The sequence below is a fragment of the Danio aesculapii genome, chromosome 7 (assembly GCF_903798145.1).
Source record: "Danio aesculapii chromosome 7, fDanAes4.1, whole genome shotgun sequence".
Lineage (NCBI taxonomy): Eukaryota > Metazoa > Chordata > Actinopteri > Cypriniformes > Danionidae > Danio > Danio aesculapii.
Window position 1 is genome coordinate 65,932,517 of NC_079441.1, and position 14,019 is coordinate 65,946,535.

A 14,019-nucleotide genomic window follows, 5' to 3' on the forward strand; every position below is an offset into this window, starting at 1 on the left:
TTTTGCCGTTTTTGTTTTCGCGAATTCACCAAAGGCCACTGTGCAGATCTTAGATTTATTTTGCAAGTGCCATTCGTACCTGCTCTTCTCAGGTAAATCCACCAGAGGCCACTGTCGTCTGACAGACTGACTGACCGATTTTCCCACCCTCAGCCTTTCCTAAACCCAACCGATAGTGTTTTCAAAAGCACCGATTGACCCGCGCCCTCCTCCTTCCCTAAACCCAACTGACAGTGTTTTCAAAAGCAATCCAGAAAAAGAAAAGCCTTCGTGGCTGTCTGATTTTTACCACGTTTTCAGATCTTACCACATTCTCACCCTGTTATTCAATTGTTGTTGTTTTTTTGCCTTTTAATTTACCTTCTTTCTGGAACCGGATTCAAACCCCATCATCGCTCTCAACATTTACTCTGTCTCCCAAGTCCGCTGACATACGTGGCGAGCCACTGGGCAAACTGGTAACAGCGAAAAAGCCGTCCACACGAAGGAAAACGGTCAGCTGGTAGTGCAAAAAGAAACAGAAGCCGTCGGCGGTGTCATACCGACCCGTAGCGTTCTTTTTAAAATTGAAATGCAACCATACATACCTCTGGCTACATAATTCGAACTCTCCAGAAATGTATATGGGGCTACGTATTCACAATGAGCCTATGTTGCAAACATTACTTTTTGGCACTATAAAGTCTGAGGTATTAAATAGCACACTTAAAAAAATGAGTTAAACTAAACTACTCATTTAAAATGAGTTGAAACGACACAGTTCTTAATGTTTTTTGGGGAACAACTTAATTGTTTTATGTTCAATCCACTTAAATCTGTAAAAAACGATTAAGAAATTGTGCGGAACCCACGATTTAGTCTAAAAATTTAAAGGCAACAGTTTATTGAATCTAGACAAAATAAAAAAATTTTGCATCTCAGTTTTATTTAGAGACCCAAACTCTGCAAAACTACTAAATCTACTGCAGTTGCTGGTTTTTATTTGGCCTTAAAGTAAAATTAAAAGCTTATACCATGTAATCTATATCAATAATGAAATATTTAAAACAGTAACTGATGGATCTAATGCATGTATTAGCAATCTAGCAAACTAAACCCAGTCAGTTTACAATGAATCTACTTTAATTATTTTCTAAACAGCCTAATTCACTTGATATGCACATCAGATCTGGAAATAAAATGGATTGCGTGTTGCAAATCATTGACTTCATTAACAAAAATGTAGAGTTAAAGTCAGAATTATTAGCCCTCCTAAATTATTAGCCCCACTGTATTTTTCCCCTGATTTCTGTTTAACAGAAAGAAAGAAAAAATCTTAACACATTTCTAAACATAGTAGTTTTAATAACTAATTTCTAAAAACTGATTTCTTTTATCTTCGCCATGATGATGGTACGTAATATCTTACTAGATTTATTTCAAGATGCTAGTATTCAGCTTAAAGTGACATTTAAAGGCTTAACTAGGCAAGTTGGGGAAATTAGACAAGTCATTGTATAACGATGGTCTGTTCTGTAGACAATCGAAAAAAATATTGCTTAAGAGGACTAATAATATTAACCTTAAAATAGTTTTTAAAAAATTATAAACGGCTTTTATTCTAGCCAAAATAAAACAAATAAGACTTTCTCCAGAAGAAAAAATATTATAGGAAATACTGTGAAAAATTCCTTGCTCTGTTAAACATCAGTTGTGAAATATTTAAAAAAGAAAAAAAATCACAGGGGAGCTAATAATTTTGACTTTAACTGTATATTATATTGGATATACTGTGTTTCATCCTCCAAAAGGTAAAGGTTACTGTGCTAGATGACAATGATCCTTTTGCTGAGTACTGCTACTTGCTGAAGATCAGTACTGGGCATCGGCCGGGATCCTCCACTTCATCACGGGTTGGCGTTTGCATGTATTATAAGCTTTTCTTCTGGAAATATGAGTGTAACATACTAACTTTATAATGTCATTGCCACTCTTCAGGTTATAGTGACTGTTCAGGGCACAGAGGGAGACTGTGAGCCCCATCATCTGACTGACCAGGATAAGCCTGTGTTTGAAAGAGGAGGTGTGGATCTGTTTTTACTGACCACCCCTTTCTCACTGGGAGACCTGCAGAGCATCAGACTGTGGCATGACAACTCCGGAAATCATCCTGCTTGGTAAATTGGTGTTAAACAGTTCACAAATGGACTCTTTTCAAATTTCCAGGTTTTTCAGTAGCTGAATTCGTCATTGTTGGGAAACTTAGAGCGCAGTGAATGGGAAAGTACAACAAATAATTGTTTTACAATCCCATTTGCTGAAATAATAAAAGAAAAACTCCACGATGGTGTTATCAAGTCTTTCAGAAAAAGTGATAAAGTTGACTGATAACGGCAGCCAGAAGAGAGAACAATGTCAAATTTACGGTCCTGCCCCATAGACGCTGCATTAGAAACACCTCACATAGTAATTATTTTTATGCAAAATTAATTTGATGCAAAGATGATTTACTACATACATAAATACAAATAAATGTTCATACGTTGTTTAAAAAATCTAATTATTAAAAACTTTTAAGGATTTAAGATTATGATGACTGTTAAACGCATCGTTACAATCTTGTGACGGTCCATTATACAAAATAAAGAACAAAAAAAAAAACATCTACATATCTGCAGAAAACTCAAAATTAAGCAATTCAACACGCTTTTAAAAAGAAATATGCATTATAACAGTATTAACAGTGTTTTTAAGTAAGGGATAATGTATATCCAGTCGGTTGTTATTGCAGAATAAGAGAATCATCAGGCAAGCAAAAGGTCAAAACAGGGACAGACAGGAGCATTCAGATCATCCTAAAGTAGGGATGGCTGACGTAAAACTGACGTTCCGAGACTCCCAAGATACCACGTGTCAAGATCCCAAAGCGCATATATTGCGAAACACTGCACCAAAGCATGATTCGAAACACCCAGGTCACGGGACTAAAGCAATTCAAAGCATCTGTCATTTCCGAAGCATTTTGAGACCTGGCAAATCTGCATTTGACTGACAGGGTCAGAATAAAACTTTGTCTCATATAGCCTAGTGGGCTGTGCGTGTGCACATAGTTACTGTGCTGCAAATGGGTTTTGGGTTCAAATCCCGACTTGTACAACTACTCAGAAATTATGATTTAATGTATTTTAATAATGTTACTGTTTTATGGTAAAGACTAGATAGGATACAGCTGCGGATATGCCATCAATATGGCATCATTTTTGTAACACTGTATAACAATAATTAATATTTTAACAGTATTGTGATGGTTGGGTTTAGGGTTGGGGTAGGGATAGACGTTATTAAAATACAAAAAAATGGAAATTTAATGAATAACATAAATAATTCTTATGAACTTCTAGCTGCAACCGGATCTGATCTAGCAACAACCCTGTTTTATGACCATGCATGCTAGTCAGGAACTCTGACCACTTCATTAAATGACTTGAAGCTTCAACTCTACAACGTGGGGTTTAATACCTCAATTTGCTCAACTGTTTCTTTGCTAAAGCTGTTCCAGAGCAATACAAACAATGTAGAGACAGGTTTTGAAACGTTTCGAAGCTTGGACACATTTGCTTCAACTGTTTCAGTGTTTCATCAAGCCTCGTTTTGCCCACCACTATCCAAAAGCGTAGTTACAGTACAGGCCACTGGTCAGGACAGGCAGCAAAACAACATAAACAGTAAAACAAAGCAAAAGTCAAAACACGACAAAGAAATCGCTTCGTTATGCTCACTTACAGTTTACTTCAGCAAAGAGTGTGTGTGAATGAGGTGTCTTTATAGTCCTGGTTACCAGTCCATCATGAGCTTCCAGCTGTGTGTGTGTGTGTGTGTGTGTGTGTGTGTGTGTGTGTGTGTGTGTGTGTGGGTTTTTGTGATTTGAGAGGACATTTCATATGAATACACGCCACACTACGAGGACATTTTTTATTATGAGGACAGTGCCGGTGTCCTCATAATTCAGGCAATGTAGAAGTGCTTCTACATGTGTAAGGAGCTCAAATTCAAATTTTCTCTAAAAGTCCATATAGTTCACAATCATCAGACTTTGTGTTAACAGTGTGTATCGGAACTGCGCCCCTGTAGGTGGGTCTTGGTACTGGACCTCCTTATGAATATTCACATGTGTGTATGGAATCGCGGGTTTTGATTGGCTAAAGGGTGCGAAGTCCTCATAAATTCGGGTTTTGTCTAAGCAGTGTTTTACCCTATTCACACAAAGGACGATAACGATAAAGATATGTTTGTAAAATCGTTCTAAATATAAAGGAATAACAAGGTCCACACCACAACAATAAAAATTAAAACACAGAGAAGCAATATCATTGGAATCATTTTCTTCCACCTCCTCCACCTCCGACCGAGTCACTTCCGGCTGAGATAATGAGCGCGCCACTCTGAAGACACTTAAGGTAAGATTGATGATAAAACTCAACAAATAATGAAACATTATATTATATTAGTTAACGTTATAAAGCAGTTAAACAGGCTAGTTTTGGTCACGTTTGTAAGCTTTTATCTAGCGTTTTATCACGACCTATAAGGAATATAAGGATGTATAAGTAATTAACAATTAACTTTCTAGTCTGACAAATACATATAAGCAATAACTAAATCGCTTGTATTATGTATGTTTTGGGTTTAAAAGTTAATGGCTAATGGCTAAATAAGTCGTGATGCCAGGTTGAGGTCAAATTTATTTTGCTATCTGGGCAGTTCAGTGAAAATTGGGTTAATGTACGAAAGACCACAATGGAAAAATATTGTAGTATTTGACGTAGTTTACTGCAGTATGTTATAGTGATTACTACACTTTGTTAATGCACTTCAGTATCCTGTAATAATTGTGAGTTGATAAACCATAGTATTCTTTTATTTTTACTATGGTAAGTTTAAAAAACACCATTGTATCAAGGATTATTACTCTAGTTTACTATAGTACAGTAGTCCACTACAGTATTTTCTGTAGGTCTCTGTAGAGGTTTTATAAACTGTATATAAAAGTCTGATAGCTATTATCATAATGTTTGCCTTTAGTGACAGTCACAGTGTAGTTGAGAAGTAGAAAAGCAGCATGTTTCAGATTGTTTAAAATACTAAACACATTTGTAAGGTCTAAGATGTTTTTCCTGTTTCACTGGTGCTATTTACTGACCTGCAAGTAGTACAGAATGATCCCTGTTGATTATATTTAAGCCCTCTACAGCAAATAAAAGTGTAAACTCATAATTGATTAGGTCAGTGATGTCTAAAAAACAGAATTATTATAATTTCATAAAGTGACAAAATACATCATCTGGCTTTTGCAGGAAATGGCAGCAACAAGGTCTCGGAGGACTAAGCTAAAACCAAAGGATGAAGCTGCATATTTTTCATCCATGCTCAAAGATAAGGATGGATTTGAAATAAAATATATAAATTCATTTAAAGGTGAGTAACACAATTGTCTATGTTTTAAGTATTGTTTTAACTTTTACCCTGACTGATCTGGTCTTGGTTAGGTCGAGGAGTGTTCAGCTGTCGCCACTTTCAAAAGGGAGATTTTCTTATCGAATATCGAGGGGAAGTCATAACTAAAGAAGAATATGAAAGAAGGCACAGAGTATATCATGCTGCACTTGAAGTTTTTTTATTTGAATTTCGTTGTGATGGAAAACAGTTGTGGTATGTATATTGCTGTACTTAATTTACATTGTCTTTCAAATTTACAAAGTTGTAGGTCACCCAGATATACAAACTTTGCATTTCCTGATGCAGCAGTGGTAAACTAGAATTAACTTTTTATTATTATTATTATTCTGTGAAACTTTCCTATTGTATGATTCTGTCAATATTACATCTTGGAGTTAGCACTGTGTTCTGTTTCAGGGTTGATGCTGCCAGAGAAGACGGTTCTTTAGGGAGAATCGTCAATGATGATCATGTGAACCCCAATAGCAAAATGAAAACAATCAGAGTGGACGGAAAGCCCCATCTGTGCTTATTTGCAGTAAAGGACATAAGTCCTGGGGAAGAGATATTGTATAATTATGGAGATTCTGACTGGCCTTGGAGAAGAAAGGTATTAACAGATTGAAATAATCCTTTTACTTTATTTGAAAGACACAGTTTACAGTAAAAACAGTTTTTAACCATGTGGAAAAGTGTTAGTACTTGATTTAGAATCCACACAGGTTTGTTCTGAGGTTGAACTAATTGATTTCTTTAAAATTTCCATAAAATGTTTTATAACATTGTATAGTTGACCTTTTGTTAATCTGATTACACAAATCTTTTATATTTTACAGGTTTTTTCTGAGACTGAACAACAGGTGCATGCTTTGGTCAGCTGTGCAGCAGGAGATGGGTCAAAGGAGGTAAGTGTGTGTTTCTAATGCTCAACAGGTAGTTAAATCTCCATTAACTTTGGTAAGATGATGCAAAATCCTTATAAACTGTATGATTTCTTTAAAATTTCCATAAAAAAATGTTTTATAACATTGTATAGTTGACCTTTTGTTAATCTGATTACACAAATCTTTCATGTTCTACAGGTTTGTTCTGAGACTGAACAACAGGTGCATGCTTTGGTCAGCTGTGCAGCAGGAGATGGGTCAAAGGAGGTAAGTGTGTGTTTCTAATGCTCAACAGGTAGTTAAACCTCCATTAACTTTGGTAAGATGATGTAGAATCATTACTTTAACATTACAGATGATTAGGACTGTGTGCTGCAATGAATTCTCACATATCCTGATTGTTTGATCTAAGAATTCACTTGTATTATGTAATTTTCACATTAGTTGTTTTGGATACTCAAAGCATCACCATGTACTGCCGTGTTATCCAAAATTAATGTTTAGTACTCAAACCTTTTCAGATCTCAACAACGTCTGATTCTCAGCTGACATGTCATGACAACACTCAACAGGTAAATGAGCATTTAATAAGCATTTATTTCTTAAATGTTCTTTAGTTGGCAACAACAGTGATTTTTAATTACAATCAAACTTAAAGAATTGAAAGATAGCGATAGGCTGATGATACACAGGACAACATTTTGAGCAATCTTGCCAGGCAACTTTTTTTAGCAATGTTGATTGGGCACTTTCCCCACTGAGAATGGGTAACAATTTTGCAAAATCTGCATACTTTAAATCAGTCATGGGCCCTGTGTCTCATCTGGTTGCCCACTGATGCCAACAATGACCTAAGTTGCCCCGCAACGTTGCTCAAAAAGTTGCCCCATGTATCATCAGTCATAGGAATTGTTTAATTTACAATAGTATGGAGGATGGTTCATTCTGAGCTATTATGTGTATCATATGTCGGATGTCCCCATACTTACTACTTTAGTCATGTAGTGGGGGATGGGTAGAAGTTCAGTGTGTGTTTTGTCCAACGGCACCATGGTTTGTGTGTCGTATGTCCCCATACTTACTGCTTTTGTCATATGTCCCCATACTTACTGCTTTTGTCACGTTGTGGGGGATGGGTAGAAGTTCAGTGTGTGTTTTGTCCAACGGCACCATGGTTTGTGTGTCGTATGTCCCCATACTTACGGCTTTTGTCATACTATTCAGAACAGTGCAATTCATTTGTGATATACATTTTGGTATTTGTGAAATTAAAATAACTTGTTTAAACCTTAGCCCCTTGTCTTAAAGGTGCCATAGAATGAAAAACCTTGTGAATGAAAAACTGTATGATTTCTTTAAAATGTCCATAAAAAGTGTTTAACATTGTATAGTTGACCTTTTGTTAATCTGATTACACAAATCTTTCATATTTTACAGGTTTGTTCTGAGACTGAACAACAGGTGCATGATTTGGTCAGCTGTGCAGCAGGAGATGGGTCAAAAGAGGTAAGTGTGTGTTTCTAATGATCAACAGGTAGTTAAATCTCCATTAACTTTGGTAAGATGATGCAAAATCCTTATAAACTGTATGATTTCTTTAAAATTTCCATAAAAATGTTTTATAACATTGTATAGTTGACCTTTTGTTAATCTGATTACACAAATCTTATTTTACAGGTTTATTCTGAGACTGAACAACAGGTGCATGATTTGGTCAGCTGTGCAGCAGGAAATGGGTCAAAGGAGGTAAGTGTGTGTTTCTAATGCTCAACAAGTACACTAATAAATAAATCAGTAAAATAAAAGGTAAAAAACGGCAGCTGTGGTTGCCAGTACTTTACCGTTAAAAATACGGTACACACCGTAAAAGTAGTTCCTCATTTTTATGGTAAACTACCGTATTTCATTAATTTATAGAGGTAATATGTCTGTATTTTGAATTACCAACATCTACACATATTTTGTTACACAGTTAGACATGTTAACACAGCCACATGCAGGTGGTGATGAGTAAGTTATATAATGAACCAAAGCTCATCACTAACAACTTTTCCCACAAGCAGTAAATGGTATCAGTATATAGAAGGTGCTCAGTGTCATTCACACAGCTACTAAACACCAGTATGGTAAAACAAATAAAATTTAAGTCATGAAAAAAACATTGTTTATCAACATTAGATGAAACCTAAATCTCTAATGTACATAACTGATGGAGAAACAACTGCAAAGATCCATAATAATGTCAACAAAAAGCATAAAAAGTGATGTGCCATACAGGGAACTGGGAAAGTCAATTTATGGTTATTCGCTGTATATATTAAGGAAACATACCGTTAACCAGGTTACAGATTTTTACTGTAGTATTTTTACAGTTTTTTTACCGTTGAAATCACGGCCATTTTTTACAGTGTAGTTAAATCTCCATTAACTTTGGTAAGATGATGCAAAATCCTTATAAACTGTATGATTTCTTTAAAATTTCTATACAAATGTTTTAAAACATTTTTTAAAACAAGACCTTTTAAAACAAGACCTTTTGTTAATCTGATTACACAAATCTTTCATATTTTACAGGTTTGTTCTGAGACTGAACAACAGGTGCATGCTTTGGTCAGCTGTGCAGCAGGAGATGGGTCAAAGGAGGTAAGTGTGTGTTTCTAATGCTCAACAGGTAGTTAAACCTCCATTAACTTTGGTAAGATGATGTAGAATCATTACTTTAACATTACAGATGATTAGGACTGTGTGCTGCAATGAATTCTCACATATCCTGATTGTTTGATCTAAGAATTCACTTGTATTATGTAATTTTCACATTAGTTGTTTTGGATACTCAAAGCATCACCATGTACTGCCGTGTTATCCAAAATTAATGTTTAGTACTCAAACCTTTTCAGATCTCAACAACGTCTGATTCTCAGCTGACATGTCATGACAACACTCAACAGGTAAATGAGCATTTAATAAGCATTTATTTCTTAAATGTTCTTTAGTTGGCAACAACAGTGATTTTTAATTACAATCAAACTTAAAGAATTGAAAGATAGCGATAGGCTGATGATACACAGGACAACATTTTGAGCAATCTTGCCAGGCAACTTTTTTTAAGCAATGTTGATTGGGCACTTTCCCCACTGAGAATGGGTAACAATTTTGCAAAATCTGCATACTTTAAATCAGTCATGGGCCCTGTGTCTCATCTGGTTGCCCACTGATGCCAACAATGACCTAAGTTGCCCCGCAACGTTGCTCAAAAAGTTGCCCCATGTATCATCAGTCATAGGAATTGTTTAATTTACAATAGTATGGAGGATGGTTCATTCTGAGCTATTATGTGTATCATATGTCGGATGTCCCCATACTTACTACTTTAGTCATGTAGTGGGGGATGGGTAGAAGTTCAGTGTGTGTTTTGTCCAACGGCACCATGGTTTGTGTGTCGTATGTCCCCATACTTACTGCTTTTGTCATATGTCCCCATACTTACTGCTTTTGTCACGTTGTGGGGGATGGGTAGAAGTTCAGTGTGTGTTTTGTCCAACGGCACCATGGTTTGTGTGTCGTATGTCCCCATACTTACTGCTTTTGTCATACTATTCAGAACAGTGCAATACATTTTGGTATTTGTGCAATTAAAATAACTTGTTTAAACCTTAGCCCCTTGTCTTAAAGGTGCCATAGAATGAAAAACCTTGAAATTTACCTTGGCATTGTTGAATAATATGGACAGATAAAACCATATTTGCCCCCTAAGCCACATACCTTCTATATAAATATCAGAGACCAATTTAAATATTGTATCAATGCATTCTATTGTGCCTTTACCACCCAACTATAGTAATATAGTATAATCTCTTCTAATCAACCATAACTTTTTTTTTCCAACAGAACTGTAAACATGTCATAATTTCCTCAGTAGTATCAAGCTTGAATAAATGTGATTGCTGTAGTGGTCCTTATTCCGCTTTTAAGTGGGCTGGTGTGAGATGTAAGGGTAAGTATTTTGTTCTGAAAATTTTTATATTTTTTAAAATGTTTTACCATTTAAACCCTAAAACTGTGTAATCTTGACATTCTAAATGTATCTTTAAATTAGCTTGAAAAAGCTGACATTTCTATCTTTCTTTCATTCTTTCTCAGTCTATCTGCCTGTGTAGTTGTGTAATCGATTCATATTTATATTAGTCTTCTCCTTTCTCTGTTTTTTATCTTATCGCCACACTTTCAAACACACTGATCATCTATCACTGTTTTACCTATCATTTTTTAAAGCATCTTTTCTTGAATAACCTTTTAATCAAATTAAACCAATCTTGTTTATTATACGCTCAATCTAGTTTGTTCCCGCTTCTGGCATAAAACTTGCTATGATAAAAATGTGAAGCCCAAACCTGACCCCTTAACATCCGTAAGTATGATTTAATGAATAGTCAGATATGTTTTATTTTTCAGCAATTTTCTTCCTTAGAATTAAGTTTTCTGAGTATGTACAAAAGATATGTTTACTGTTTCAGGATTCTGAAGTAGAATTTTCCAGTGAGAACATGTCGGATGAGGACTATGTACCTAATTCTGTCTCAGAAAGTTCAGACACAAGCAAAGCTTCTCCAGAAAAACTCTTAAACATTAAAAATACTGACGTGTTCGGCATCAAATCTACTGCAGAAATTCAAAATGGTAGACCATGCCAAGACAGTGTCATAGGTAAAGATTCACTCCCAAAAGTTCCAGTCTGCACAGCACAGCTTGAAATGCCTAGTAAGAAAGGCAAACAAGTACAAATATCGAAAGTTCACAGCGATGTAAGCGTTGGCAATACTGAAAACACTGTTGAGGATCTCACAGGCACAGGGGATGATCCATCTTTACACTCTTCAAATATATCTTCCTCAGTAAGCAAAAAGAATTACTGCTACATTTGTGGAAAACCACAGTCAAAATTTACACGCCACTTAAAAATCCATGAGAATTCCAACGTCGATGTTGCTCGGGCTTTGGCTCTACCAAAACATTCCAAAGAGCGTCTAAAACTTCTGAACAAACTGCGGAACAAAGGGAACTATGAACACAATGCAGATGTTTTAGCGAATGGGACTGGATTGTTAAAAATCAAACGTAAGCCAAAGAAAAGATATGAATCAAAAGATTATGTGCATTGTATGTATTGCCATGCAATGTTTCTCCGAAAGGATCTTTGGAGACACGTTCGAAATTGTCTTTCCAAACCAGTGGAAGATCAGGCAGTGCCAGGAAGAAGTAGGGTATTGTCTTTGGCAACAATGTCTAATGCAGCCCTCTGCCAACAAATATCACAAGGTGTTTGGAAACTGCTAACTATGATGAAAGACGATGACATCTCTGCTGCTGTGCGGAGTGACTTTTGCATTCTTCAGCTGGCCCAGTCATTTTACAATAAACATGGGCAGGATCCCACTAAATATGACTATATTCGACAGAAGCTCCGGGAAGTTGGAAGACTTCTGCTGATTCTGAGAAAGGAATTTTCTGTACAGACTCTTGAAGATGCTGTAAGACCTGCAAATTTCAATGTTGTTATCCAGGCTGTCAAGAAGGTATCTGGGTTTGATGATGGAAAACACTCATTCCAGACTCCAAGCCTTGCCCTTAAGTTGGGCCACTCACTGAATAAGATATGTGACATTGTACATTGCAGAGCTCTAATGGCAGAAGATGGTAAGGGGATAAAGTCAACCCAAGCATTCAAAAAGCTGTATGATGCAAAGTGGTCTGAACTCGTTTCCCACACAGCTTTGACCACCTTGAATGAGGGGCGCTTTAACAAGCCATCTACCCTCCCTTTCACAGAGGATGTACAATGTCTTCACCAGCATCTTGAAAAGGTTGTTGATTTAGCCTCTGAGAACTTGAAACAGATGCCATCAGCACAAGTCTATGGCGACCTATGCAAAGCAACCCTTGCAAAAATAATACTGTTCAACCGGCGACGTGGAGGAGAGGTTGCAAAAATGCAACTCAAAGGTTTTCTAGAGAGGGACACAGCTCCCCTACATAAAGATGTTGCTGTTGGGCTAACAAAGTTTGAACAAAAACTTTGTACACATTTCAGTCGGGTGGAAATTAGGGGTAAAAGGGGGCGAAAAGTGGCAGTTTTGCTGTCACCAGACATGGTTGATGCCTTAACACTCCTCATAAGCAGAAGAAGGGAGTGTGACGTCCCTGAGGAAAACCAATTCCTGTTTGCTCGACCAAGCTGTTTGAGTTGTTATAGAGGACAAGACTGTCTGAGGATCTATGCACACGAGTGTGGTGCACAAAACCCGGAACTCCTCCGGTCGACCCAACTGCGCAAACATGTGGCAACTTTGTCGCAGGTGCTTAACCTGAAAAACCACGAGTTGGACCAAGTTGCGGACTTTTTGGGCCACGATATTCGTGTGCACAGAGAATACTATCGACTTCCAGAGGCTACAACCCAGCTGGCCAAGATTTCAAAGTTACTCCTCGCTGTGGAGAAAGATTCTCTTTCAAATCTCCAGGGCAAAACCCTAGAAGAAATTGAAATTGAAGGTAATGCTACTAAAGTTGTTTTTTTGAAATGACATTTTGAAGTTTACTGTACGTATATTCATATCCTAAAGATAATCCCTAACGTACGGACCATAGATCTTAACAATATAATGTTCACCAAATATTAGAGTTATCACTATGTCTTCTATTTTTACTCTAACGTTAGCAATGTTAAGCTTACTTGATACTCAATTTTTTTTTAGACAAGTTAGACTTTTCTGATTCGGAACATAGTGAAGACAGTGATGCTGAGGAGGCACATCCACAGACACAAACAGAAACAGGTAAAAACACATAAACATACAAACATCAAATCAGTAATGTCAGTGTAAGAAGTGGGCCATGTGATGCACCAAAACATTATACAGTAGTTCAGAGATGTTACAGAAGCATAATTCATATAGACCAAACACTGCTGCTGTTTGTTATAGTATTTTATTTTTCTATTCACAGATACAGACCCTGCCTTAGGAGGCCCATCTAAAGGTATGACAATACTAAAACTTTAACTTCAAACCCACATATATCAAAAGTATATATACTTTAGAAACCAAAATGAGTGTTATAAATGTTTAAAATTCAGTTTAAATTGCTTTTGATTGCTTAAATTATAATATTGTGTAAATGATGCAAGTTTTTGGGGAACACCTTACAGTATGGGTACATGAATTACCATGAATGAATGCATAAATTAATAGAGAATTATGTATTACTTCATCCATTAAAATCTCAATTATCAGGAACTAGCATGAGTTCAAAATCTTTTATTCATGACGTCATAGATGAAAAACACCTTAAGACATTCACTAAGAGGAGTACATCATCATGATTAATAGGTTATTATGCATGATCATGATGTTTTCTTTTTCACAGAAAACAAGATTTGTAATATCCATTATGGGTAAACCTATGCTTATGGTACATGTACTGAATTATTATTTTTTTCAATCAAGTAAGACTGCTTGAATTATTAAAGGAATATACAAAAATCTGCATAATCATGCATGCATACAGGTTAGAAAAGTATATCAGTAACAGTAATTAATGTGAGTTGTGATGATGAGTGATGAGCACGTATATGTCTTCACATCACGTCTTCATAGCAGCCTGC

At 36.2% G+C, this 14,019-nt stretch overlaps 1 protein-coding gene and 1 long non-coding RNA gene across 2 annotated transcripts in view; both read left to right on the forward strand.

Annotated features, from left to right (window-relative positions):
* pkd1l2b (polycystic kidney disease 1 like 2b) overlaps positions 1-14,019 on the forward strand; it is a 78,479-nt gene that overhangs the window by 33,825 nt on the left and 30,635 nt on the right. The window contains exons 18-19 of the mRNA XM_056462370.1: positions 1,791-1,892; positions 1,978-2,156. Coding sequence (XP_056318345.1) covers positions 1,791-1,892; positions 1,978-2,156 — 281 coding nt within the window. The remainder of the gene's footprint in view (positions 1-1,790; positions 1,893-1,977; positions 2,157-14,019) is intronic.
* LOC130232456 (uncharacterized) lies at positions 6,558-8,106 on the forward strand. Its single transcript, XR_008838113.1, has 4 exons — positions 6,558-6,626; positions 6,881-6,931; positions 7,797-7,865; positions 8,037-8,106. It is a non-coding gene; the product is annotated as an uncharacterized LOC130232456 (long non-coding RNA).